General features: G+C 43.3%; 1 protein-coding gene across 3 annotated transcripts; it reads left to right on the forward strand.

Annotated features, from left to right (window-relative positions):
- The first annotated feature begins 636 nt into the window (after positions 1–636).
- Positions 637–24,455, forward strand: LOC129826538 (beta-adducin-like). Of its 3 annotated transcripts, none has more exons than XM_055887391.1 (15): positions 638–1,092; positions 7,414–7,625; positions 8,333–8,480; positions 8,764–8,915; positions 9,324–9,404; positions 12,135–12,284; positions 12,740–12,883; positions 14,678–14,776; positions 15,300–15,476; positions 15,867–16,112; positions 18,813–18,926; positions 19,053–19,139; positions 21,624–21,750; positions 22,420–22,506; positions 23,251–24,455. In XM_055887391.1, exons 2-15 carry the CDS (start codon positions 7,461–7,463, stop codon positions 23,514–23,516), a joined length of 2,043 nt encoding a protein of 680 aa, XP_055743366.1. In that variant the 5' UTR covers positions 638–1,092; positions 7,414–7,460; the 3' UTR covers positions 23,517–24,455. The 3 variants fall into 3 exon arrangements, with proteins under 3 accessions (XP_055743368.1, XP_055743366.1, XP_055743367.1); XM_055887392.1 differs by having other exon boundaries at positions 22,423–22,506; XM_055887393.1 differs by lacking the exon at positions 22,420–22,506 and having other exon boundaries at positions 637–1,092.
- Positions 24,456–24,461: the final 6 nt, after the last annotated feature.

Consider the following 24,461-nt stretch of genomic DNA (forward strand, 5'->3'; position numbering starts at 1 on the left):
TGACTTAAATCTGCCTAAGTCCATAGCAAGAACTGAAAATGGTTGTCTAGTACAGATCAACCAATTTGAGAGCTTCATGAATTTTGTAAATGACAGGCAAATGTTGTACAATTCAGGTGTGCAAACCTCTTGGAGACTTACACAGAAACACTCACAGCTGTAATCGCTAATAAAGTTGCTTCTACAAAGTATTGTCTCTGGTTTGAAAATGTATGTAAATTATATATTTCTGTATTTCATTTTCAATACATCTGCAAAAATTTCTAAAACATGTTTTCATTTTGTCATTAAGGGGTGTGTAGATGGGTGAGAATATATTAATCAATTTTAAATTCAGGCTGTAACAATGTGGAGTAAGTCGAGTATGAATACTTGAATGCACTGTAGGTCCATGCAAAACTTGTATACCATTACTTACCTAACAAAGACTCAATGTAAAATATATACACTTCTAAATGTAATTTAACTAACATTTAATCATACTTGAATATTGACCCCAGCCCACAGGCCCACTTTCATGCCATGCCTGTGAAGGGTAATGGGGCTTTGTTTGTTGTGCATTTTGTTTCCTTGGAGTCCTTATTTTGAGCACAAGGTGGCGCCAGATTGTAATTCGTGGTCACAGCTTCAATGTTTTTGCAATATTACAATTCCAGGTTGCCATAGGACAAAAATAAAACAATAACACCATGCTGGTGTGCACGACATTTGCATTAAATTCCAAGTGGAAAATTACCACACAGAGAAAACAATGTGCCTAAGTGCTATTAAATCTTACAGAAAAATTAATTGCTGTCGAATTTTGGGGAGTGCAGTTGGTGTCGGAATCGTGCAGAAGACCCTTGCAGCGGTCAGGGTGTTGGAGTGTGGGCAGGCGTGGCAATGGGCTGGTCCAGGCGCGCTCAACGATGAAAAACAGCGGGGATATACAGCAGGCGGCCGCGGTATAGGAAGACATAACGTAATAACCTAGGGCTATAAACATTAGGGTTGCATTTTAATTATAGCAGATTCTGTTGTTTGGGTTTTAAGTCCTAAGGCAGAGGGTGTGACGCGCATCCACAAAAGAAAAGCCGCAGAGAATGCACTGAGGTAAGAACAGACATAACCAGCTATCAGAAGTTATTTTTTTACTTTGATGTAATTTCGTTTTTTGTAATTTAAGCTATCAACATTTTCGTGACCATCCATTGGGTGATACGCCATTGAAATGTAGTCTATTGATCCTTTGCTAGTAGTGTGATGCATGCCATAACACTGATCTGACAATGACCAGTATCAGATGTAGAAAATAAAATCGTTTCTAACCGGAAAGTAATAACAATTATAATTCCCAATAATAAACTAATTCTAAGAGGTAGCTGCTTCACCGTTTCCTCACAACTTTGCAGCCTTTACATTTTTATTGGCCTGCTAATCATCACCAGCAAGCTGTTTTGCGGCAGCAAACATGGAGGCAGTCTTACGGTTTATAGGCATTATTCATGAGAATTATATCATATGTATTTATTTCGATGGAAGAAATACGTTTCTCTTGGCTCTATACGAATTACATGGTTTTGTTTGTATTTGCTGATATGCGCGGCACAGTGCTCTTATTTTCAAACGTTAAATCGCATAACATGAATTGGATTAAATCACGAGAAGGACCGTCTTGCATGGATGCATTCTTTATTTTTTTAATCTTTGGTGATTGGTTAGTCGCTTTTTATTATACAGGTTGGGGTTTGTGTAGGCAGGCTATAATTGGATTCGTGATGAACAGAAGTGGCCCCCTCCGCCTCACACGTACGGTCTGGGTACCACCATAACAGGCCCCTGCTCTATAGCTTGGCATATTGCGTGTGCATGGCCATTCGTTTAGATCTGCCTACTAGGCTAGGTCGAAACTCTACAGGTTGAGACAATGATGACCGTCACACATTTGGGACCAGCGCTGTTGCTTAGCTGGTCCCATTGTTGCAAAGATTCATTGGATATTAGAATAACGTTGTCTTAACCTTTGTTATCGTCAACCAAGCTGCCAGGCAGGGCTGAAAAATCAGTCGCGCAGTGGGTGCTACCTTGGTGCTGATGTTGCAGCGCTGCTCGTCTGGTTGCTTGGCAGCCATTCAGGGGTCATTCAGGGGCGGCGGCCCCATGAGGGATGCAGGGATGCTGCCATGAAGGAACTGTACAAAATAGGAAGGATTTTTTTTTTTCAGGAGACATTTGAATCGTAATTTACAACCCCCAGAGCATTGTTTTGAATGGATGATAAATTGTGTTGAACAGAAGCTTTAGTCATCCTAGTCAAGTGACTTCATGCATGTTTATATTCATGAAGTATATCTTCTAATTAGCTATTGCTTGAATCACCTATTATAATCACATCATTGTTAAGGTAACTTGGGAGAAAACGCCCCCTTTAATGGAAATGTCTATTTTCTGACAGAAAAAAACTATGTTTCTTAATATATACTGTTGAAGTCAGAAGTTTACATACACTTTGGTTGGAGTCATTAAAACTCGTTTTTCAACCACTCCACAAATTTCTTGTTATCAAACTAAAATCAAAAGAAATCAGCCAAGTCCTCAGACAATTTTTTTAGACCTCCACAAGTCTGGTTCATCCTTGGGAGCAATTCCCAAATGCCCGAAGTTACCATGTTCATCTGTACTAACAATAGTACGCAAGTATATACACCATGAGACCACGCAGCCATCATACCGCTCAGCAAAGAGACACGTTCTGTCTCCTAGAGATGAACGTACTTTGGTGCGAATAGTGCAAATCAATCCCAGAACAACAGCAAAGGACCTTGTGAAGATACTGGAGGAAACAGGTACAAAAGTATCTATATCCAGAGTAAAACGAGTCCTATATCGACATAACCTGAAAGGCTGCTCAGCACTGCTCCAAAACCGCCATAAAAAAGCCAGACTACGGTTTGCAACTGCACACAGGGACAAAGATCGTACTTTTTGGAGAAATGTCCTCTGGTCTGATGAAGCAAAAATAGAACTGTTTGGCCATAATGACCATCGTTATGTTTGGAGGAAAAAGGGGGATGCTTGCAAGCCGAAGAACACCATCCCAACCGTGAAGCACGGGGGTGGCAGCATCATGTTGTGGGGGGTGCTTTGCTGCAGGAGGGACTGGTGCACTTCACAAAATAGATGTCATCATGAGGCAGGAAAATTATGTGAATATATTGAGGCAACATCTCAAGACATCAGTCAGGAAGTTAAATCTTGGTCACAAATGGGTCTTCCAAATGGACAATGACCCCAAGCATACTTCCAAAGTTGTTGCAAAATGGCTTAAGGACAACAAAGTCAAGGTATTGTAGTGGCCATCACAAAGCCCTGACCTCAATCCTATAGAAAATGTTACACCAGCCCTGTCAGGAGGAATGGGCCAAAATTCACTCAACTTATTGTGGGAAGCTTGTGGAAGGCTACCCGAAACGTTTGACCCAAGTTAAACAATTTAAAGGCAATGCACCCAAATACTAATTGCGTGTATGTAAACTTCTGACCCACTGGGAATGTGATGAAAGAAAGAAAAGCTGAAATAAATCATTCTCTCTACTATTATTCTGACATTTCACATTCTTAAAATAAAGTGGTGATCCTAACTGACCTAAGACAGGGAATTTTTACGAGGATCAAATGTCAGGAATTGTGAAAAACTGAGTTTAAATGTATTTGGCTAAGGTGTATGAAAACTTCAGACTTCAACTGTAGATATGTGCATACTGGCTATCATTAGGGAAACATATTTTGAAGGAAAATAAGTGGCAGAATTATATATTTTTTGTTATTCAATAAAAACAGAAACATTAGAAAGGTGGCGTTTAGCGACTAGATGAAATCTGTTCAATTGTACAGGTACATACAGAGAAACTACACGTAAGGTAAGATGTGGTATATATTTTATGTTCCAGATACTGATACTTATCATAAACATTATCTGTATGAAGTTAGTAAAAAAATCAATAGTGTATAGAGACCTAATGGTTGAAGAGAAAGTGAGAGGGATGCTGGAGCGGAGGAGAGGGGATACACTGCTGTCTGGAGAGAAAATGTCAAGATGAAAATGCATTCTCAAGATCACAGTTCATCAGTGGAACTTTCAAGCTGCTTATCTATTTCTCATAGATGTTTCTATTGTTGTGAAGATTACAATTTCATATTTCATTCCAGTTAACTTCCTTTCATACGATGTGTTGTTCTCACCTAGATAATGCGTGACAGTCAAAGGATCAGAAGTCTGCCCACCCATAATTTATTATGTTCAGTTTATTGGCGTCATTGTGGATAACTATAAACGAAACCATAGCATCCTTTCAGAATAGGCCTGCTCCAATCCTGGGGCATGTTTTGCATGTCTAGATGGTGGTGGTTGGACAGATTATATCCAATGAAAGATTATTGAATGCAGCTTATACAGCAGAACATGAAACCATTTACCCCTGGTCACGATCATGTTACATAATGTATTATCAGTCCAATCACAAATTAATGTGTCTCTTTGTCTTTCCTGTGCGTCTGTTCCTTTAACAACACACCCATGCTATTAAATGATCTGAATAAATCATGAGGACCAGAGCACAGAAGATATGAGACTGCTGATATTATACAAGGGTTAATTTAAAATGTTAACTGCCCTCCCATTACTGCCCAAGAGGGACTTTGATTTAAAAAATCTGATAATGCAATTTGGACTATTCATTTATTAAAGATTAGCTCATTATGTCCATAAATATGCAGGAAAATATTAAGACTGAGTTTTCTGCTTTTTTTAGAACTTGAAATGAGAGGGTGTTTAGATCTAAAGTTCCAATGACAAAGATAATATTCACCAATATAGCTTATTTTCAATTTGTTAGGTGTGACAACTGGCTGAGTAAAAAGCGGGTTAGCATGGGTAAACAAGACAGAATCAATGCTGACTTTTTCCAAAGTAGGTACATAATTAGTTTATGTCCATTAACTGCAATTTCCCTCATTAACCTAATGAAAGCCTGGCCAGAGAAATCAATTTGGGATTCCTTGTGTTTATTTTTTATTTAAATAGGCAAGTTAGTTAAGAACAAATTCTTATTTACAATGATGGCCTACCCCGGCAAACCCTAACAACGCTGGACAATTGTGCGCCGCCCAATGGGACTCTCAATCACGGCCAGCTGTGATACAGCATGGATTCGAACCAGGGTCTGTAGTGATGCCTCTAGCACTGAGATGCAGTGCCTTAGACCGCCGCGCCACGTGGGAGCCCTCATTATACTCCTATTCACCCCCTAGTTCCTCTAACTGCATCTCCTGCTCTCAGTCAGCCATATCAGGAACATTTGTGCATTTATAAGGGTTGATAAATGCATGTAATGCATATGGACATTTAATGTGGTTTCCACATGTCCAGCTCCTAATTCGACTGGCAGAGATGCTCATCATAAGCAGCAGCAATGGGAGGTGAGTGAACTGAGGGCATAGGTTTCGCCTGTCAGAGCTCCCCTCTCTTTCCTCTGGGTTTTCCTGGAGCTCAGGTGAAGAGGCTTGCCCAGTTCTAATAGCAGTATCGAATTAGTGGATACTCTCACTGCTCTCCGGGCAGGTCTACCGGTTTTGACTAGCAGAAGAGACTTTCGTAGCAGGTTAGGAGAACTTAAGCAGCAGGTTAGGAGGATTAGCGTGGCAGGTTAGGAGAATTAGGTTAGGGTTAGCTAAAATGTTAAAATTGTTCCTGACGCGACTTGAACATATCTAGCTACAACCAGGCCTGCCCTGAGAACGGTCTTGGTTTTCACTAATGCAATGTTGTGCTCTAATAGTGGGGAAGGAGAAGGAGGTAGAAATGGGTATAGACTACTAAAGCCCAACCTCTGTGACGTCCTAGTCATTATAGCCCTCCCTGGAGAGAGAGAGAGCTGCTCTCTGTCTGCTACTCTCCTCTCAGCAGCTGTGCCCACTTGCAGTGACTCTCACACAAAGAACCAGACAGTTTTGACACACTCACAGGTTGTGTGCCGAATGGCACCCTTTTCCCTATATAGTATAGCCTTATGGGCCCTGGTCAAGTGTAGTGCACTATATAGGGAATATGGTGCCATTTGGTTTGCAGACACTCCAAAGTGTAAGTGTTTGGGAGTAGAGTGAATCCGTTAGAGGAGGAGTTAGGAGTGCATTTAGATACTTGAATGTTTACAGATTATGGTTAAAAACTGTTTACGAGCTTAGGAAACCATACCAACACAAAGTGCATCCTGAAATTCACCATTTAATATCTAAAGGAATAGTTCAAACTAAATATACATTTATGTATTTGTATTTTTGTAATTTGTAAACGAACATAGCCTACATTAGTTTGGTTAACTATACATTTACCATCACTGATGTTCCTGCAGTTGGTGTAGGCTAATTGTATATTTCATCACTATGTTTGCCTGTCCTTCAGATGTTTACCCTACCAGGGCGGGATATTTTTATGTGATGTTGTGAGCTATATGTGGCTAATCTGAGCAGTTCAGTTTTGAATTTGTGTCAGCACAGGAGAGAGGGTGTGGCGTGTTAAGGGTCTAATCTGCTTTTAGCAGAAATGTGTGTGTGTGTGTGTGTGTGTGTGTGTGTGTGTGTGTGTGTGTGTGTGTGTGTGTGTGTGTGTGTGTGTGTGTGTGTGTGTGTGTGTGTGTGTGTGTGTGTGTGTGTGTGTGTGTGTGTGTGTGTTTACTTACTGGGTGAAGGTTGGTTGGCTCTTTTTGAAAACCTTTCCGGTAATTCTTTACTGGTTCTCCAATTACTGGTCATCTATGATTGAGTTGACTTCCTGCTGACAGGGGTTGTAATGCTGCTGTCTGACCTCTTACTGCTAATGCTGCATTTCTCCACTCCCCACTGGTTCCGCTAGCCTACGGCACACACAGGCTTTACGCTGTGGAATAGCTCATCCCTAGTGTGGGGTGGAAGGAAGGCTTCTGTGTTTGTGTCTATATTGACGTTTAAAGCTGGAATCCTTAATGGTGAAACAGCCATCCGTTTGTGATATTAAAACAACAAAATTACAACAAACAACGAACACAGTTGTTCCCTCTCTGACATCATTGCACGCATAGAAGCATAGAAGAGCACAATATGTACTGCAATGTTGTTTGACCATGCTGCCCGACGCTCCTCAGCTCGGCAACAAAATCAGTGACAACAGTGGTGGGGCGGCCAGTGGCGCTATTTCCCCTACTGCAGACTCCATCTTTAAGGCTAATGATTGGTAACTGCAGCAGGTTAGACGACATTAAACTCAAATGTATTACAGCATATGCATGCACTGTATTTATTGTGCATTGCATTTTGCATTAAATTAAGTTCTTCACAAAATGCTAAATATATCTCTTTGAAACTGCAATGAATTTTATTTTCCCTCTCCTCTCTCCCCAGCTCTTCCCACTCATCGTCCTGTGGCACCCCCCTGTGAGCAGTAGAAGATGAGCACCTCGCCCACCCCTAAGGGCACGCCTGTGCAGTGGAGCCCCATTGATGGGGCCCCTAGTGATAGGGTCCCCGAGGCCCTGGTGTCTCCACAACACTACACACCCGGCTCCTCTGAGCCCCAACACAAGAAACGGGTCTCCAGCCTCCTGCAGAGCCCGGTGAGTACACTCACTGTGTGTGTGTATGTTCTTGTGTGTGCGTCCAGTCGGCTTGGGTCTATGTGTGAGTGTGCACACACGTCTGTGTGTCTCTGTGTGTGCATATACACATACTGTATGTGTGTGGGAGACTTTTCAAGAGTATTCAAAGAGACCCTCTTGATACATACAGGGACCTGTGTGTATCAACAGCGGTGCAGTTCTTGACACAAACCGGTGCGCCTGGCACTTACTACCATAACCCTTCACCCTCTGAATGGCACACACACACATTACATGTCTCTGTTGTCTCAAGGCTTAACAATCCTTCTTTCACCTGTCTCCTCCCCTTCATCTACACTGATTGAAGTGGATTTAACAAGTGACATCAATAAGGGATCATAGCTTTCACCTGGATTCACCTGGTCAGTCTATGTTAGGGCTCTCCAACCCTGTTCCTGGAGAGCTAGCATCCTGTAGCTTTTCACTCCAACCCTAATCTAGCACGCCAGTTTCTAATAATCTAGCAACTAGCCTGCACCGTTCTGAGTGTTTTAGCTCTCAGGCTAATTGTGGGTGTATTTTAACTACCATGTTAATAGCTTGTTCTGTGTGTGTACGTGCGTATGCATGCTGCGTGTGTGCTGGGTGTATGTGTGTCCGTGTGTCCGTGTGTCCGTGCGTGTGTGCGCGTGCGTGTGCGTGTGCGTGTGTGTGTGTGTGTATAGTCTTTCCGGGAGGAGCTGGATGTTCTGATCCAGGAACAGATGAAGAAGGGAGGCAGCAGCTCCAACCTCTGGGCTCTGAGGCAGATAGCTGACTACATGGCCTCTCAAGGCTCCCCTGCCGCCTTATCCACCTCCCCCTCCAGTACAGGTAATGTGTAGGTACACACACACACACACACACACACACACACACACACACACACACACACACACACACACGCACACACACACACACACACTCAGAAATAAACATGCACACATAAATAAACATATTCATGGATGTACAGGTTCAAATACACATCAAATACATGTCTAACACCAAGACACAGACAAGTAAATCACCTGACCAAAAGATTAACAAACAAACACACAAGATAATGTTCTCTGATCTGCTATTGACTCCTCTCTACTTTCAATCTTTCCCTGTGTAGGCATGATGATGGTGACGCCCATCAATGACCTGCATGGCTCGGAGCCCAGCAGCATGGTGAAGGGAGAGAGGCTGATGCGCTGTAAACTAGCCAGTGTCCACCGCCTTCTGGACCTCTACGGCTGGGCCCAGCTCAGCCACACCTGCCTCACCGTGAGTAGACCTGCCTGGCTGACACACTCTTTTGGTCTTTCTTTCATTATTTTGCTTTGTTCTTTTAGAACCCTATTTTGACAATGCAAAAAAGCACTACTGTCAAAAGAGATGGTTTTAGTAACATAATTACCATTACAATGTCCATGAGGGTAAAATTGTATGCAGCTTTTGAAACTTTGAAGCAGATACTTGACTATGCACTTATGGAACTAATTTTGAAAGGACAACATCACAGCTTTTTTGTCACTACTTAACTTTCTCTCTCTCTTTGTGCTTTCTATTTTTACATTTGGCCTCATTCTCTCTCTGTTTGTTTTTCTACCCATCCCTTCCTTATCTCTATCCCTCTCTCTGTTTGTAAAGTTTGATATCTGACAGAGTTGTGTGTGTGTTGTCTCCTGTCAGCTGCATGTCAGTAAGGAACAGGAGCACTTCCTAGTTCCGCCCAATGGCTTGGCCTATGGTGAAGTCACTGCCTCTAGCCTGGTGAGTTCACTACTAATGTCGAAGATTTTTTATAACTAACCCAAGATAGACCAGAGTCTGTCGTTTCCAATGGGAGCAAAGGAATCATAGTGGGCAGAACAAGCAAGGAGGTGGGCAGAGCGTTCAAGCATTTATTTTCATATTTCCATTAGGAAACACCTACTCTGTGAAGTGTGTGTGTGCAATAACTCAATTTCCCTTGCACTCCTTGTAAACAATGCACTTTTTTGAAGCTTTGGCAAAGGGTAAAGTCTACAAAACACAGTCCACTCTGTTACAGATAGTTTTGGAAACAGGAAATTGTATGGAGATCAAATGTTTCATCAATAAGAAAATTAGTAGAATGTCTGCCAAAATCCGTCTCGCTCCATCTTCTCCCACTGCCGGCCACTGGGCTTCCTCTCATAACCATATTTGGTGGTGAGTGGAAACACCAACCGGATGCTTCACATTTATACCACTGGTGAAATATCTGTCTCATTGTTATAACTGTGCTAACGATGCGCCACAGTCACAAAGGAAACTAAAGATGTCCACTTCATCGGAAAACAAATATTCAGTGATAAGTGTGCTGCTTGTTAACCCTGAACCATATTTGATATTGTATGATAAAACATAAGCTGATTTGTTTCTGGTTGACATAGATAAGTAGTAATTATTCAGTCAACTTATTAAATAATGCTTTTGCTCACTTTTTTTTTTTTTTTTTTTTTTCTCACCTTTATTTAACCAGGTAGGCTAGTTGAGAACAAGTTCTCATTTGCAACTGCGACCTGGCCAAGATAAAGCATAGCAGTGTGAACAGACAACAACACAGAGTTACACATGGAGTAAACAATAAACAAGTCAATAACATGGTAGAAAAAAAGAGAATCTATATACAATGTGTGCAAAAGGCATGAGGAGGTAGGCAATAAATCGAATAATTACAATTTAGCAGATTAACACTGGAGTGATAAATCATCAGATGATCATGTGCAAGTAGAGATACTGGTGTGCAAAAGAGCAGAAAAGTAAATAAATAAAAGCAGTATGGGGGGTGAGGTAGGTCAATTGGGTGGGCTATATACCGATGGGCTATGTACAGCTGCAGCGATCGGTTAGCTGCTCGGATAGCAGATGTTTAAAGTTGTTTAGGGAGATAAAAGTCTCCAACTTCAGAGATTTTTGCAATTCGTTCCAGTCGCATGCAGCAGAGAACTGGAAGGAAAGGCGTCCAAATGAGGTTTTGGCTTCAGGGATGATCAGTGAGATACACCTGCTGGAGCGCGTGCTACGGGTGGGTGTAGCCATCGTGACCAGTGAACTGAGATAAGGCGGCACTTTACCTAGCATAGCCTTGTAGATGACCTGGAGCCAGTGGGTCTGACGACGAACATGTAGCGAGGGCCAGCCGACTAGAGCATACAGGTCGCAGAGGTGGGTCGTATAAGGTGCTTTAGTAACAAAACGGATGGCACTGTGATAAACTGCATCCAGTTTGCTGAGTAGAGTATTGGAAGCTATTTTGTAGATGACATCGCCGAAGTCGAGGATCGGTAGGATAGTCAGTTTTACTAGGGTAAGTTTGGCGGCGTGAGTGAAGGAGGCTTTGTTGCGAAATAAAAAGCCGACTCTAGATTTGATTTTGGATTGGAGATGTTTGATATGAGTCTGGAAGGAGAGTTTGCAGTCTAGCCAGACACCTAGGTACTTATAGATGTCCACATATTCTAGGTCGGAACCGTCCAGGGTGGTGATGCTAGTCGGACGTGCGGGTGCAGGCAGCGAACGGTTGAGAAGCATGCATTTGGTTTTACTAGCGTTTAAGAGCAGTTGGAGGCCACGGAAGGAGTGTTGTATGGCATTGAAGCTCGTTTGGAGGTTAGATAGCACAGTGTCCAAGGAAGGGCCAGAAGTATACAGAATGGTGTCGTCTGCGTAGAGGTGGATCAGGGAATCGCCCGCAGCAAGAGCAACATCATTGATATATGCAGAGAAAAGAGTCGGCCCGAGAATTGAACCCTGTGGTACCCCCATAGAGACTGCCAGAGGACCGGACAACATGCCCTCCGATTTGACACACTGAACTCTGTCTGCAAAGTAGTTGGTGAACCAGGCAAGGCAGTCATTAGAAAAACCGAGGCTACTGAGTATGCCGATAAGAATATGGTGATTGACAGAGTCGAAAGCCTTGGCCAGGTCGATGAAGATGGCTGCACAGTACTGTCTTTTATCGATGGCGGTTATGATATCGTTTAGTACCTTGAGCGTGGCTGAGGTTTCAGAAAATGGGGGGTCCAGATTTTCAAGCCCAGCTGATTTGTATGGGTCCAGGTTTTCCAGCTCTTTCAGAACATCTGCTATCTGGATTTGGGTAAAGGAGAAGCTGGGGAGGCTTGGGCGAGTAGCGGGGGGGGGGGGGGGGGGGGGGCTGTTGGCCAAGGCTGGAGTCGCCAGGAGGAAGGCATGGCCAGCCGTTGAGAAATGCTTGTTGAAGTTTTCGATTATCACAGAATGTCTTCATCAAGCAACCTTTTTTGTTTTGCTTTGCATTATAATAAAAATGGTAATATGCACTGTAATAGGACTGTAATAGGACTGTAATAGGACTGTAATAGGCATTACATAAATATATACAGGTGCTAGTTTTGTCAGGAACAACTAAGTATCCAAACGAGTGTAAAAACCAAATAGAACTCATCTCAGTGCTGCTGCTGGTGGTGTTGATGCGTAGTTGTCCACTCCCAGGTGAAGGTGAACATCCTGGGGGAGGTGGTGGAGAGGGGCAGCACCCCCCTGGGGGTAGACCTGGGGTCCTTCAGCCTTCACTCAGCCATTTACTCCACCCGGCCAGACGTACGCTGTCTGCTGCACCTCCACACCCCCGCCACTACCGCTGTGAGTCTCTCTCTCTCACACACACACACACACACACACACACACACACACACACACACACACACACACACACACACACACACACACACACACACACACACACACACACACACACACACACTTGTTGCACATCTGTAATTAGTTTAGAATGTTTTTTTCTAATGGAGTGCAGTCCTAGGACTCACCCGGTAGTAGTACTCCTGCACTTGAGATTTGGAGGTGTGTTGGTAGAGCATGGAGCTTGCAACACAAGGGTTGTGGGTTCGATTTCCACGGGGGACAAGTACGAAAAATGTATCCACTCACTACTGTAAGTCGCTCTGGATAAATGACTAAAATGTACAGTAATAATAGGTATAATATAACAATGTATTAGATGACAATATAAGATTAGGCGTCATGAAAAACCATGCTAAATCCTACTGTGACTTATAGTTAGTTGTCTGTGTGTGCAGGTGTCAGCCATGAAGTGTGGCCTCCTGCCGCTGTCTCATGAGGCTTTGCTGGTGGGTGAGGTAGCGTACTACGACTACAACAGGCTGATGGAGGACGAGGAGGACAGAGTGGGGCTCCAGAAGAGCCTGGGGCCCACCTGTAAGGTGAGGACATTACAGCAGAACAAGGGGTTAATGTGACATGCTTGTGATTTAGTTCTGATACTGCTCATTTGCTGCTTGAGACAAATATCTCCAATAATAGGGAAAACATAAGCTCAATTTACTATATTTTTTCTGAAACCATAAGAATTGTGATGACAGGGTCAAAGAAAAATAAGAGTGTACAGTCGTGGCCAAAAGTTTTGAGAATGACACAAATATTAATTTCCACAAAGTTTGCTGCTTCAGTGTCTTTAGATATTTTTGTCAGATGTTACTATGGAATACTGAAGTATAATTACAAGCATTTCATAAGTGTCAAAGGTTTTTATTGACAATTACATGAAGTTGATGCAAAGAGTCAATATTTGCAGTGTTGACCATTCTCTTTCAAAACCTCTGCAATCCGCCCTGGCATGCTGTCAATTAACTTCTGGGCCACATCCTGACTGATGGCAGCCCATTCTTGCATAATCAATGCTTGGAGTTTGTCAGAATTTGGGTGTCCACCCGCCTCTTGAGGATTGACCACAAGTTCTCAATGGGATTAAGGTCTGGGGAGTTTCCTGGCCATGGACCCAAAATATTGATGTTTTGTTCCCCAAGCCACTTAGATATGGCAAGGTGCTCCATCATGCTGGAAAAGGCATTGTTCATCACCAAACTGTTCCTGGATGGTTGGGAGAAGTTGCTCTCGGAGGATGTGTTGGTACCATTCTTTATTCATGGTTGTGTTCTTAGGCAAAATTGTGAGAGCCCACTCCCTTGACTGAGAAGCAACCCCACACATGAATGGTCTCAGGATGCTTTACTGTTGGCATGACACAGGACTGATGGTAGCGCTCACCTTGTCTTCTCCGGACAAGCTTTTTTCCGTATGCCCCAAACAATCGGAAATTGGATTCATCAGAGAAAATGACTTTACCCCAGTCCTCAGCAGTCCAATCCCCGTTCCTTTTGCAGAATATCAGTCTGTCCCTGATGTTTTTCCTGGATAGAAGTGGCTTCTTTGCTGCCCTTCTTGACACCAGGCCATCCTCCAAAAGTATTCGCCTCACTGTGCGTGCAGATGCACTCACACCTGCCTACTGCCATTCCTGAGCAATCTCTGTACTGGTGGTGCCCCGATCCCGCAGCTGAATCAACTTTAGAAGACGGTCCTGGTGCTTGCTGGACTTTCTTGGGCGCCCTGAAGCCTACTTCACAACAATTGAACTGCTTTCCTTGAAGGTCTTGCTGATCCGATAAATGGTTGATTTAGGTGCAATCTTACTGGCAGCAATATCCTTGCCTGTGAAGCCCTTTTTGTGCAAAGCAATGATGACGGCACGTGTTTCCTTGCAGATAACCATGATGGACAGAGGAAGAACAATGATTCCAAGCACCACCCTCCATTTGAAGCTTCCAGTCTGTTATTCAAACTCAATCAGCATGACAGAGTGATCTCCAGCCTTGTCCTCGTCAACACCCACACCTGTGTTAATGAGAGAATCACTGACATGTCAGCTGGTCCTTTTGTGGCAGGGCTGAAAAGCAGTGAAAATGTTTTTTGGGGATTCAGTTCATTTGCATGGCAAAGAGGGACTTTGCAATGAATTGCAATTCATCTGATCACTCTTCATAACATTCTGGACTATATGCAAATTGCCATCATACAAACTGAGGCAGCAGACTTTGTGAAAATTAATATTTGTGTCATTCTCAAAACTTTTGCCCACGACTGTATGTACTCTGAGGTTACTAGAGGGTTGCACTATAAGTGTTTTTTCACTTGCTGAAGTCTATCTTTATTCCTAGGTGCTGGTGCTTCGAAACCATGGTATTGTGGCCCTGGGGGAGTCAGTGGAAGAGGCTTTCTACACCATCTACCACATCCAGGCTGCCTGTCAGATCCAGGTATAGAGACACACATACTGACATCCATCCAGCCTGCTCCATCCTGCCAAAGGCTTGGGGCACAACTCTGACTGCCCCATTGAGAGAGAGTGAGAGAACTCCCAGACTCATAGCTCAGTGACTGTGTGTGCACGAGAGAGAGAAACAAAGAGAGCTAAAGAGCGAGAGAGAGCGAGAGAAGAGGAGAGATAGAGAGAGAGAAAGCGAGAGAGAGACAGCGAGAGAGAGAGAGAGCGAGAGAGAGAGAGAGAGAGCGAGAGACAGTGAGAGAGAGAGACAGCGAGAGAGACAGCGAGAGCGAGAGAGAGAGAACTGCCAGAATGTTAGCTCGTTGACTTTGTGTGTATGTGTAAGAGAGAGAGTGATAGCATTCGCATGAACAGCTTTGGCAGTTTCACGCCTGATTGCTTGTCCTTGCCTTAGTACCCTTGTACTTTGACTGTCATATGTGCAGTACTGTAACTGTACCACGTGTCAAACCCAAGGCATAACACACTGCTGCAATCTTGTGATGTGCTGACAGGTGTCAGCATTGTGCAGCGCTGGAGGGGAGCAGAACCTGATCATGCTGGACCGCTCCATCCACAAACCCATCGCTGCAGGCACCGTGGGTTGGGCCGGGTCTACCTTCGGCCCCCTAACCAAGAGTCGACTCGGGGAGCACGAGTTTGAGGCTCTCATGAGGACCCTGGACAACCTGGTGAGATCACAACACAGAAACAAATGTTCAATGCTGCAAGCATTCTCAATGTAGTGGAATGATTTACAATGGTGCAAAAATTCTCAAAGTAGTGTAATGGGGACAGTCATTAAGAAAAGGGCAGGTATAATGTTCTTTAGGACGTGCACTAAAATAGATATTCTCACCCCCCACCTTAATGAATTAACATCCACCATAAACAGTACTTAGAAAATCCAGAAAATAACAGTGGTCCAGACACAGGTCTAACCTACTTTAAACTTCAGGGTGTGGATCATATGGATCACTTGTACCCCTGGACATTGGACATTGACAATACATCAGTCAGACACACAGTACTGGACATGACAGGGGACATTACACATAAACCTCCCTCTCCCCACCCTCCAGGGTTACCGTACCGGCTACGCCTACCGCTTCCCCGTGCTGCTGGAGCGCTCTCGGACACGGAGAGAGGTGGAGGTACCCGCCACGGTCCACTCCTTCCAGTTTGAGGAGGGGGGGGTGCACCCGTTACCCCGCCAGCACCCCTACGCCCAGCGGCAGCAGCAGGCGAAGACACGCTGGCTCAACACCCCCAACTCCTACCTGAGGGTAAACCAGGACCAAGCCAGCCCCGGACACCAGCACACCACAGTAAGTACCTGAGAGCTAGGCCAGCCCTGGACACCAGCACACCACAGTAAGTACCTGAGAGCTAGGCCAGCCCCGGACATCAGCACACCACAGTAAGTACGCGAGAGCTAGGCCAGCCCCAGACATCAGCACATCACAGTAAGTACCTGAGAGCTAGGCTAGCCCCGGACATCAGCATATCACAATAAGGAGGGCCTTAGTAGAGTGGGGGACTAGCGGCCTGTCCAGGGGTGTACTTGCACATCAAGCTGCCTCTCAATACAGAAACAGGAGATAGGCTACTGCCCTATGGGCCGGTCTAGCTCGGACAAGGCTTTCTTTCTTACTTAGTTTCAGAGGGGGACTGGGGAGGAGCCTAGGAGGTAGTACATAGACTAGTACCACTACCTCCTTTGTGTCCATTCTCAATCTCTGTTGTCAAATCAATGTTCATTCCAACATTTATGCTAACTGGTAATGGATACTACACTGAACAAAAATATAAACACAACATGTATAAATTATATGAAAGATCCCAGACATTTTCCATACGCACAAAAAGCTTATTTTGTACACAAATTAGTTTACGTCCCTCTTAGTGAACATTTCTTCTTTGCCAAGATAATCCATCCCCCTGACAGGTGTGGCATATCAAGAAGTTGATTAAACAGCGTGATCATTACACAGGTGCACCTTGTGCTAGTGGCAATAAAAGGCCACTCTAAAATATTTTATTTTGTCACACAACACAATGCCACAGATGTCTCAAGTTTTGAGGGAGCGTGCAATTGCCATGCTGACTGCAGGAATGCCCACCAGAGCTTTTGCCAGAGAATGTAATGTTAATTTCTCTATCATAAGTCGCCTCCAATGTCGTTTTAGAGAATTTGGCAGCACGTCCAACCGCCCTCGCAACCGCAGACCACATGTAACCACGCCAGGCCAGAACCTCCGATTCCAGCTTCTTCACCTGCGATATCGTCTGAGACCAACCACCTGGACAGCTGATGAAACTGTGGGTTTGCACAACCAAATCATTTCTGCACAAACTGTCAGAAACCATCTCAGGGAAGCACATCTGCATGTGCTCGTTGTCCTCACTAGGGTCTTGACCTGACTGTAGTTCGGCGTCGTAACCGATTTCAGTTTGCAAATCCTCACCTTCGATGGCCACTGGCAGGCCGGAGAAGTGTACTCTTCACAGATGAATCCCGGTTTCGACTGCACCAGCCAGATGGCAGACAGCATGTATGGTGTCGTGTGGGTGAAGGGTTTGCTGATGTCAATGCTGTGAACAGAGTACCCCATGGTGGTGGTGGGGTTATGGTATGGGCAGGCCTAAGCTACAGACAATGAATGCAATTGCATTTTATCAATGGCAATTTGAATGCACAGAGATACCGTGACGAGATCCTGAGGCCCATTGTCGTGCCATTCATCCACTGCCATCACCTCATTTTTCAGCTTGATAATGCCCCATGTAGCAAGGATCTGTACACAATTCCTGGAAGCTTAAAATGTCCCAGTTCTTCCATGGCCTGCATACTCACAGATATGTCACCCATTGAGCATGCTCTGGATCGACGTGTACGACAGTGGGACAACATTCCACAGGCCACAATCAACAGCCTGATCAACTTTATGTGAAGGAGATGCATTAGGCAAATGGTGGTCACACCAGATACTGACTGTTTTTCTGATCCACACCCCTACATTTTTTAAGGTATCTGTGACCAACAGATGCATATCTGTATTCCCAGTCATGTGAAATCCATAGACTTGGGCCTAATGAATTTATTTGAACTGACTGATTTCCAGTTCATTTCCTATGAACTGTAACTCAGTGAAATCTTTTAAATTGTTGCATGTTGCGTTTAGATTTTTGTTCAGTGTAATCTAACAGATTTACATTGTTGTTTTTATTTCAAATATCTATTATATTAGCATTTCCACAAAGGAATATGAATAACAGATGTAGCCTTTAACAGCTATTAAAAGCTATGCATGTGCCACTAATTCATGTGTGCATGAAAAGGAGAGTTATTTAAAAACAGGCTGTTTGCTATAATAGTTCAGGGAAAGAGATGGCTACAGAGAGCTCCAGCAGTGGAGTCCTTTCAGACAAAACAATACCAGGCAGGCAGAGACCCTCATACACCAGGCAGGGGGAGGAGACTAGCTCTCTCCCTTTCTCTCTCTCTCCCTCTCTCTCTCCTCTTCTGTACCTCCCACTCTCTCGTTCTCTTGTCCTCTGCATTGCAGGGGAAAGCCCAGTGCTGGTGTTGATTACTGCAGTGCTGAGTCTGCCCTCTGGTGGTGGAAAGGAAAGGCATGATAGTGATGTTTCTGTCCATCTGTCTGAGAACACGTGTGATAATAATAACGCTGCATAAAAAATGACAACAACAACAACACTGTATTAAAATAATGGTTTAAAAAGATGGCTATGATTTTATTAAAACATGAATGCAGAGTCAAACAGCCAAGGCTGTTTATATACAATAGAATATCAGGAGGATGTCCTTCAAGAAAGACACATTGCCCAGCCAAATGCCATTCTCTCTCTCTCATATAAGAGAAACTTTAAGAGAAATGTCCATTTGTTTTTGTAATTGAAAGCACAAATGTGTTGATGGAGGAAAAGCATTTGAAGCAATGTTTATGGGATGGGTAATGCTGCAGAACTCCTGACCTGTAACACTGTCATCTCCCCTTCCTTAGTGGCTGAAGACAGAGGAGATGCAACAAGGTAGTGGAGCCATCAAGATTGAGAACTCAAATCAGTTTGTTCCTCTTTTTACCAACCCTCAAGAGGTGCTGGAAACACGAAATAAGGTACTTCTGCCTTAATGCTCTCAGTAAGCCACAATGTCACAGTATGGATATACCACAGGGATCGCATGGTTTGGTTCTGGGTTTTCAGCCTTTCGGGTTGTTGTTGATGTTGTTGTTTATCTCCAGATCAGGCAGCAGAACCGGCAGGACATGAAAACAGCAGGACCCCAGTCCCAAGTACTAGCCGGTGTCATAACTGATGATAGTCCACCGGTAAGGATCAAGTACTAGGCCTACAGTGCTGTGGTTAATGGCTAGTGCAGGAGAATGTGTAAATGCTTGTTTTTTACGTTTTGATTTGATGTACTGTATTTCTGTCTTTCACGTTAAACTGAGGCCCTGTGTTGGGTTGGGGCCTTCAGGGTGGTGGACCTTTGGGGGCAGGGCCCGGCGACCAAGCTACAGTATATTGTGTGCAAGTAAAGAGAGCTCTACATTATTATTATTATTATTGTTATGTAATGAATTCTATGGAGGCTGTGCTGTTGCTATGTGTATATGTACAGTATGTACTGTATATGTGTAGATGTACAGTTGAAGTCGGAAGTTTGCATACACTTAGGTTGGAGTCATTAAAACGCATTTTTCAATCTCTCCGCACATTTCTTGTTAATAAACTAAAGTTTTGGGTACTCGGTTAGGACATCTACTTTGTGCATGACACAAGTCATTTTTCCAACAATTGTTTACAGACAGATTATTTCACTTTTAATTCACTGTATCACAGTTCCAGTGGGTCAGATGTTTACATACACTATGTTGACTGTGCCTTTAAACAGCTTGGAAAATTCCAGAAAATGGTGTCATGGCTTTAGAAGCTTCTGATACGCTAATTGACATCATTTGAGTCAATTGGAGGTGTACCTGTAGATGTATTTCAAGGCCTACCTTCAACCTCAGTGCCTCTTTGCTTGACATCATAGGAAAATCAAAAGAAATCAGCCAAGACCTCAGAAAGAAAACTGTAGACCTCCACAAGTCTGGTTCATCATTGGGAGCAATTTCCAATTACCACGTTCATCTGTACAAACAATAGTACGCAAGTATAAACACCATGGGACCGCGTAGCCATCATACCGCTCAGGAATGAGACACATTCTGTCTCCTAGAGATGAATGTACTTTGGTGCGAAAAGTGCAAATCAATCCCACAACAACAGCGAAGGACCTTGTGAAGATGCTGGAGGAAACAGGTCCAAAAGTATCTATATCCACAGTAAAATGAGTCCAATATCGACATAACCTGAAAGGCCGCTCAGCAAGGAAGAAGCCACTGCTCCAAAACCGCCATAAAAAAGCCAGACTACAGTTTGCAACTTCACATGGGGACAAAGATCGTACTTTTTGGCGGTTTTATCCTCCGGTCTGATGAAACAAAAATAGAACTGTTTGGCCATAATGACCATCGTTATGTTTGGAGGAAAAAGGGGTAGGCTTGCAAGCCGAAGAACACCATCCCAACCGTGAAGCACGGGTGGCAGTATCATGTTGTGGGGGTGCTTTGCTGCAGGAGGGACTGGTGCACTTCACAAAATAGATGGCATCATGAGGTAGGAAAATTATGTGGATATATTGAAGAAACATCTCAAGACATCAGTCAGGAAGTTAAAGCTTGGTCGCAAATGGGTCTTCCAAATGAACAATGACCCCAAGCATACTTCCAAAGTTGTTACAAAATGGCTTAAGGACAACAAAGTCAAGGTATTGGAGTGGCCATCACAAAGCCCTGACCTCAATCCTATAGAAAATTTGTGGGCAGAACTGAAAAAGTGTGTGGGAGCAAGGAGGCCTACAAACCTGACTCAGTTACACCAGCCCTGTCTGGAGGAATGGGCCAAAACTCACTCAACTTATTGTGGGAAGCTTGTAGAAGGCTACCCGAAACGTTTGACCCAAGTTAAACAATTTAAAGGCAATGCTACCAAATACTAATTGAGTGTATGTAAACTTCTGACCCACTGGGAATGTGATGAAAGAAATAAAAACTGAAATTAATCATTCTCTCTACTGTTATTCTGACATTTCGCATTCTTAAAATAAAGTGGTGATCCTAACTTACCTAAGACAATTTTTACGAGGATTAAATGTCAGGAATTGTGAAAAACTGAGTTTAAGGTGTATGTGAACTTCCGACTTCAACTGTATGTGTGTGGTTGTTTACATTTGTTTCCAAACCCATTCAAATTAAATATTATTAAAAAATGTAATAAAAACTGAGGCCCTGTGGTCTTGTCGCAAGAGATGTGATGACTAACCTGTTGTCCTGGTTAAATAAAATTCCTAACCCAGCTGCAGAAGCTGCTTTGACCGCCTAACCATCCCCACTAATCATCCCACTCCCCTGCTTCTCATTGTATCATTCATTAATTCATTCATTCAACCCCTCACCTTCCACCCTGCTACTCTTCCCCAGGTCCAGAAAAATCTGCACGTTGCTGTAAAAATGTGTGCTCTCAGTCAACAAGCTAAACAAATAAATAAGATGGTCTGAGAAGACATGAACCATGAAGACAAAACCAATGAGCTCTCTTGGGAGCAAACACAAAGAAGACTTGGAAGACTTAGCAACCTACCTATTTTCTGGGTAGTCATTATTTGGGTGTTGAAACTGAAATGAGATGGGGAAACCCCTTGGGTTGAGAATGATTAACAAAACCACAGAAATTATAATATCCTTCCCTTCTCCTTTTCATCCTAGTCTCCAGACCCGGCAGAACTTGCAAAACTTGAGCCGGAGACCCCCAACCCATTTAACCAGCTGACAGACAAGGAGCTGGAGGAGTACCGCAAGGAGGTGCAGAGGAAAGCAGAAGGTCACAGAGATGGTAAGTGCACTGCTACAGATAGAGATCTTAATTTGAACTATATTGTCACAGCAAAATAATCCTTCAGCAATAGAATTTTAACATTTAGTCCATAATGTTGCTTGATCAGTGGTTATGTTATTACCTGGCTAAAAGTAAGCTACATGAAATGTGCAATACTGTTAATGTAACAGTGTTAGTGTGGGTTTTCAGTGAATTTATGTAAATCACGAAGCTCACAAGCTCACGGTGCAGGAAAATTCTCAGCAACAAAAGAGTGATCAAATTAAGATCCTATATCTGTACCAGAAGCTATCCCTCACTTACACTTTGCATGTGGCTTACACTATCCCTCTCTCCAAATGTTGCCTTAATTACTTACACCTGTTCCTATCTCTCTTGCTCGCTATACTTACAGCACTGTAACCTCAGACTGTACAGTTAATGTGTCTTTCTTTCTTTCACCTATTCCTGATTCATTCCTAACTCTGCCTCACAACTCTTGCACATTGCTAACTAGAATTAGCTCTATGTACTCCTCACCCCACACTGGCTGTCTCTCTATGTTCTCCTCTGTCTGTCTGTCTGTCTGTCTGTCTGTCTGTCTGTCTGTCTGTCTGTCTGTCTGTCTGTCTGTCTGTCTGTCTGTCTGTCTGTCTGTCTGTCTGTCTGTCTGTCTGCGTGTGTCAGTAGGGGATGAGGTGGAGAACAAGAAGGAGTCTCCCCCAGCCATCTCCCCCACCAACAACCCTCACCCCTGCAATCCTCCACCCTCAGGTGAGACTCGGCCGGGAGTGCTGAACACGCTCAGCTGTCTCTGCTTGCTTTGCATACAGGAGAGAAGGACTGCTCAAATTCCTACATGATAATATGCGGGACCCTGTACTGTTGCCTCCACTATGTGCCTCTTCAACTGCTCATTGACAATGCCTGTTGCGCTGACAGTCACTAAATGTGGGCATCAGTATAGGTGATATGAAATATTTTCTAAAATATTTAAATCCAAATTGAGATGTGTAACTTGGACTTTTGCATTAAACATGCATTGATATCAATGCATGGAGTGATGTGCATGAATCTCAATTAGAACAATATTGTATAAGAATTTCAATGTCTGAGTAACATGGGATTTCAGTTCTGACGATGTGAGGTTTGGTGGTGGTTGTGTTTGTTGTTTTTGTAAATGTGCCACATTTCAGCGCTGTCTTGTGACGGCCATCTGTCTCCACACCTACTGTATGTACCCCTCTCCTTCGGTCTCTGTCTTCGTCTTTGTCTTTGTTCGTCTGTCTACACTGACTAATAGGGCACCCCTCTGGTACTGAGATATTGTTTCAATAGTAAGTACTGAGAAACAAACTGTAAGAAGTTGTTGCACTCTCTATAGCCAAGCATGTTGGGCACAACTGCAATGACATGACATGTCTGCTGTGTACTGTTCCATGCTGATAACACAAACAAAGCCATTTAATCTGATTGCATTTCTTTCTTTCTTTTGTTTTACTCCAATTATCCAACAAGATGAGACTAAGACAGCCTCCACGGCAGTGCAGAATGGGAATGGAGAGGAGGAGAAGCAGACCACGGAAGAGCTGGAGAAAGGGATGAAGGCTTTGTCTACCAACGACATTTCTACACCCCCAGCTGTGCCACTCGCTAAACTGCCCAGCAACACCCCTGAGGGATCCCCCTCCAAGTCCCCCTCCAAGAAGAAAAAGAAGTTCAAGGCCCCATCATTTCTAAAGAAGAGCAAGAAGAAAGAGCAGAAAGAGAAAGCTGAAACTTGAGGGGACATGTAAAATGCTTCTGACACATACCACTCCATTTCTAGCCACATACATACACAGAGGCAAACACACTCACTCAAGTTTCCTAAATGTATGGTTCAGTCCCTCTCATCACGTCTTTGTGCCCACCCGCTTCTATCTATACTATCAAACAATTTGTTAAAACATTACTTGTTTTTGTGCATAGGATTTAGAAGTAATTCTAATTCTATGTTTTTTTTGCAATATTGTTTCTCTACAACTCACAAATGATCATTAAACAATCCACAACAATGCAAAATGAAATAGAATCAACAACACTCCAACTGAATTATGCACCCCTTATTTATGATGAGAAGTAATGCACTTGACACGTATATGCATATAAACCAATGTTGCATTGAAGCATCCTTATAGGCACCCCCTGGTCTTGTCATATTTATTTGTTTTTAATAGTCAGATGAAAGTCACAGGTATGTACAGTAATGCGAGCACAGGTGCAGTATATGTAGAATTATGCAGGTATAATAATGTGCTCTTTTTGGCAGAAGTCTTGTTCCATTTAAATAAACTATTCAAGTCATAGACAGCAGGGGGAAAAAGAAAATAAATATTTACAAAATGTAATTCCCAACATTAACCTGAAAGCTATAAATGCCACTAATACCAAGCAAGGATATGATATACGCATTATGGAATAAACTTGTTGCTTGATGTTGCAAACTGAAGCCCAACTAAAACGCACTAAACATTCCACTTATCCCCAAAATTGTATTTGAAATATGTGTACAAAATACGTCTTTACAGCTGTAATTATTTTTATGATCAGTATCTGTTATCTAAATGCTGATGTGTGATATCTTTTTTAATGTATTATTTTCATTATCCACATATTAGAATGTAAAGTGAAAAGTTCCAAGGTTAAAATGTACCAGTCATTAAATATTAAGTTGATTTCAATCCAGT

This window comes from Salvelinus fontinalis, chromosome 28 (genome assembly GCF_029448725.1).
Source record: "Salvelinus fontinalis isolate EN_2023a chromosome 28, ASM2944872v1, whole genome shotgun sequence".
NCBI classification, from domain to species: domain Eukaryota; kingdom Metazoa; phylum Chordata; class Actinopteri; order Salmoniformes; family Salmonidae; genus Salvelinus; species Salvelinus fontinalis.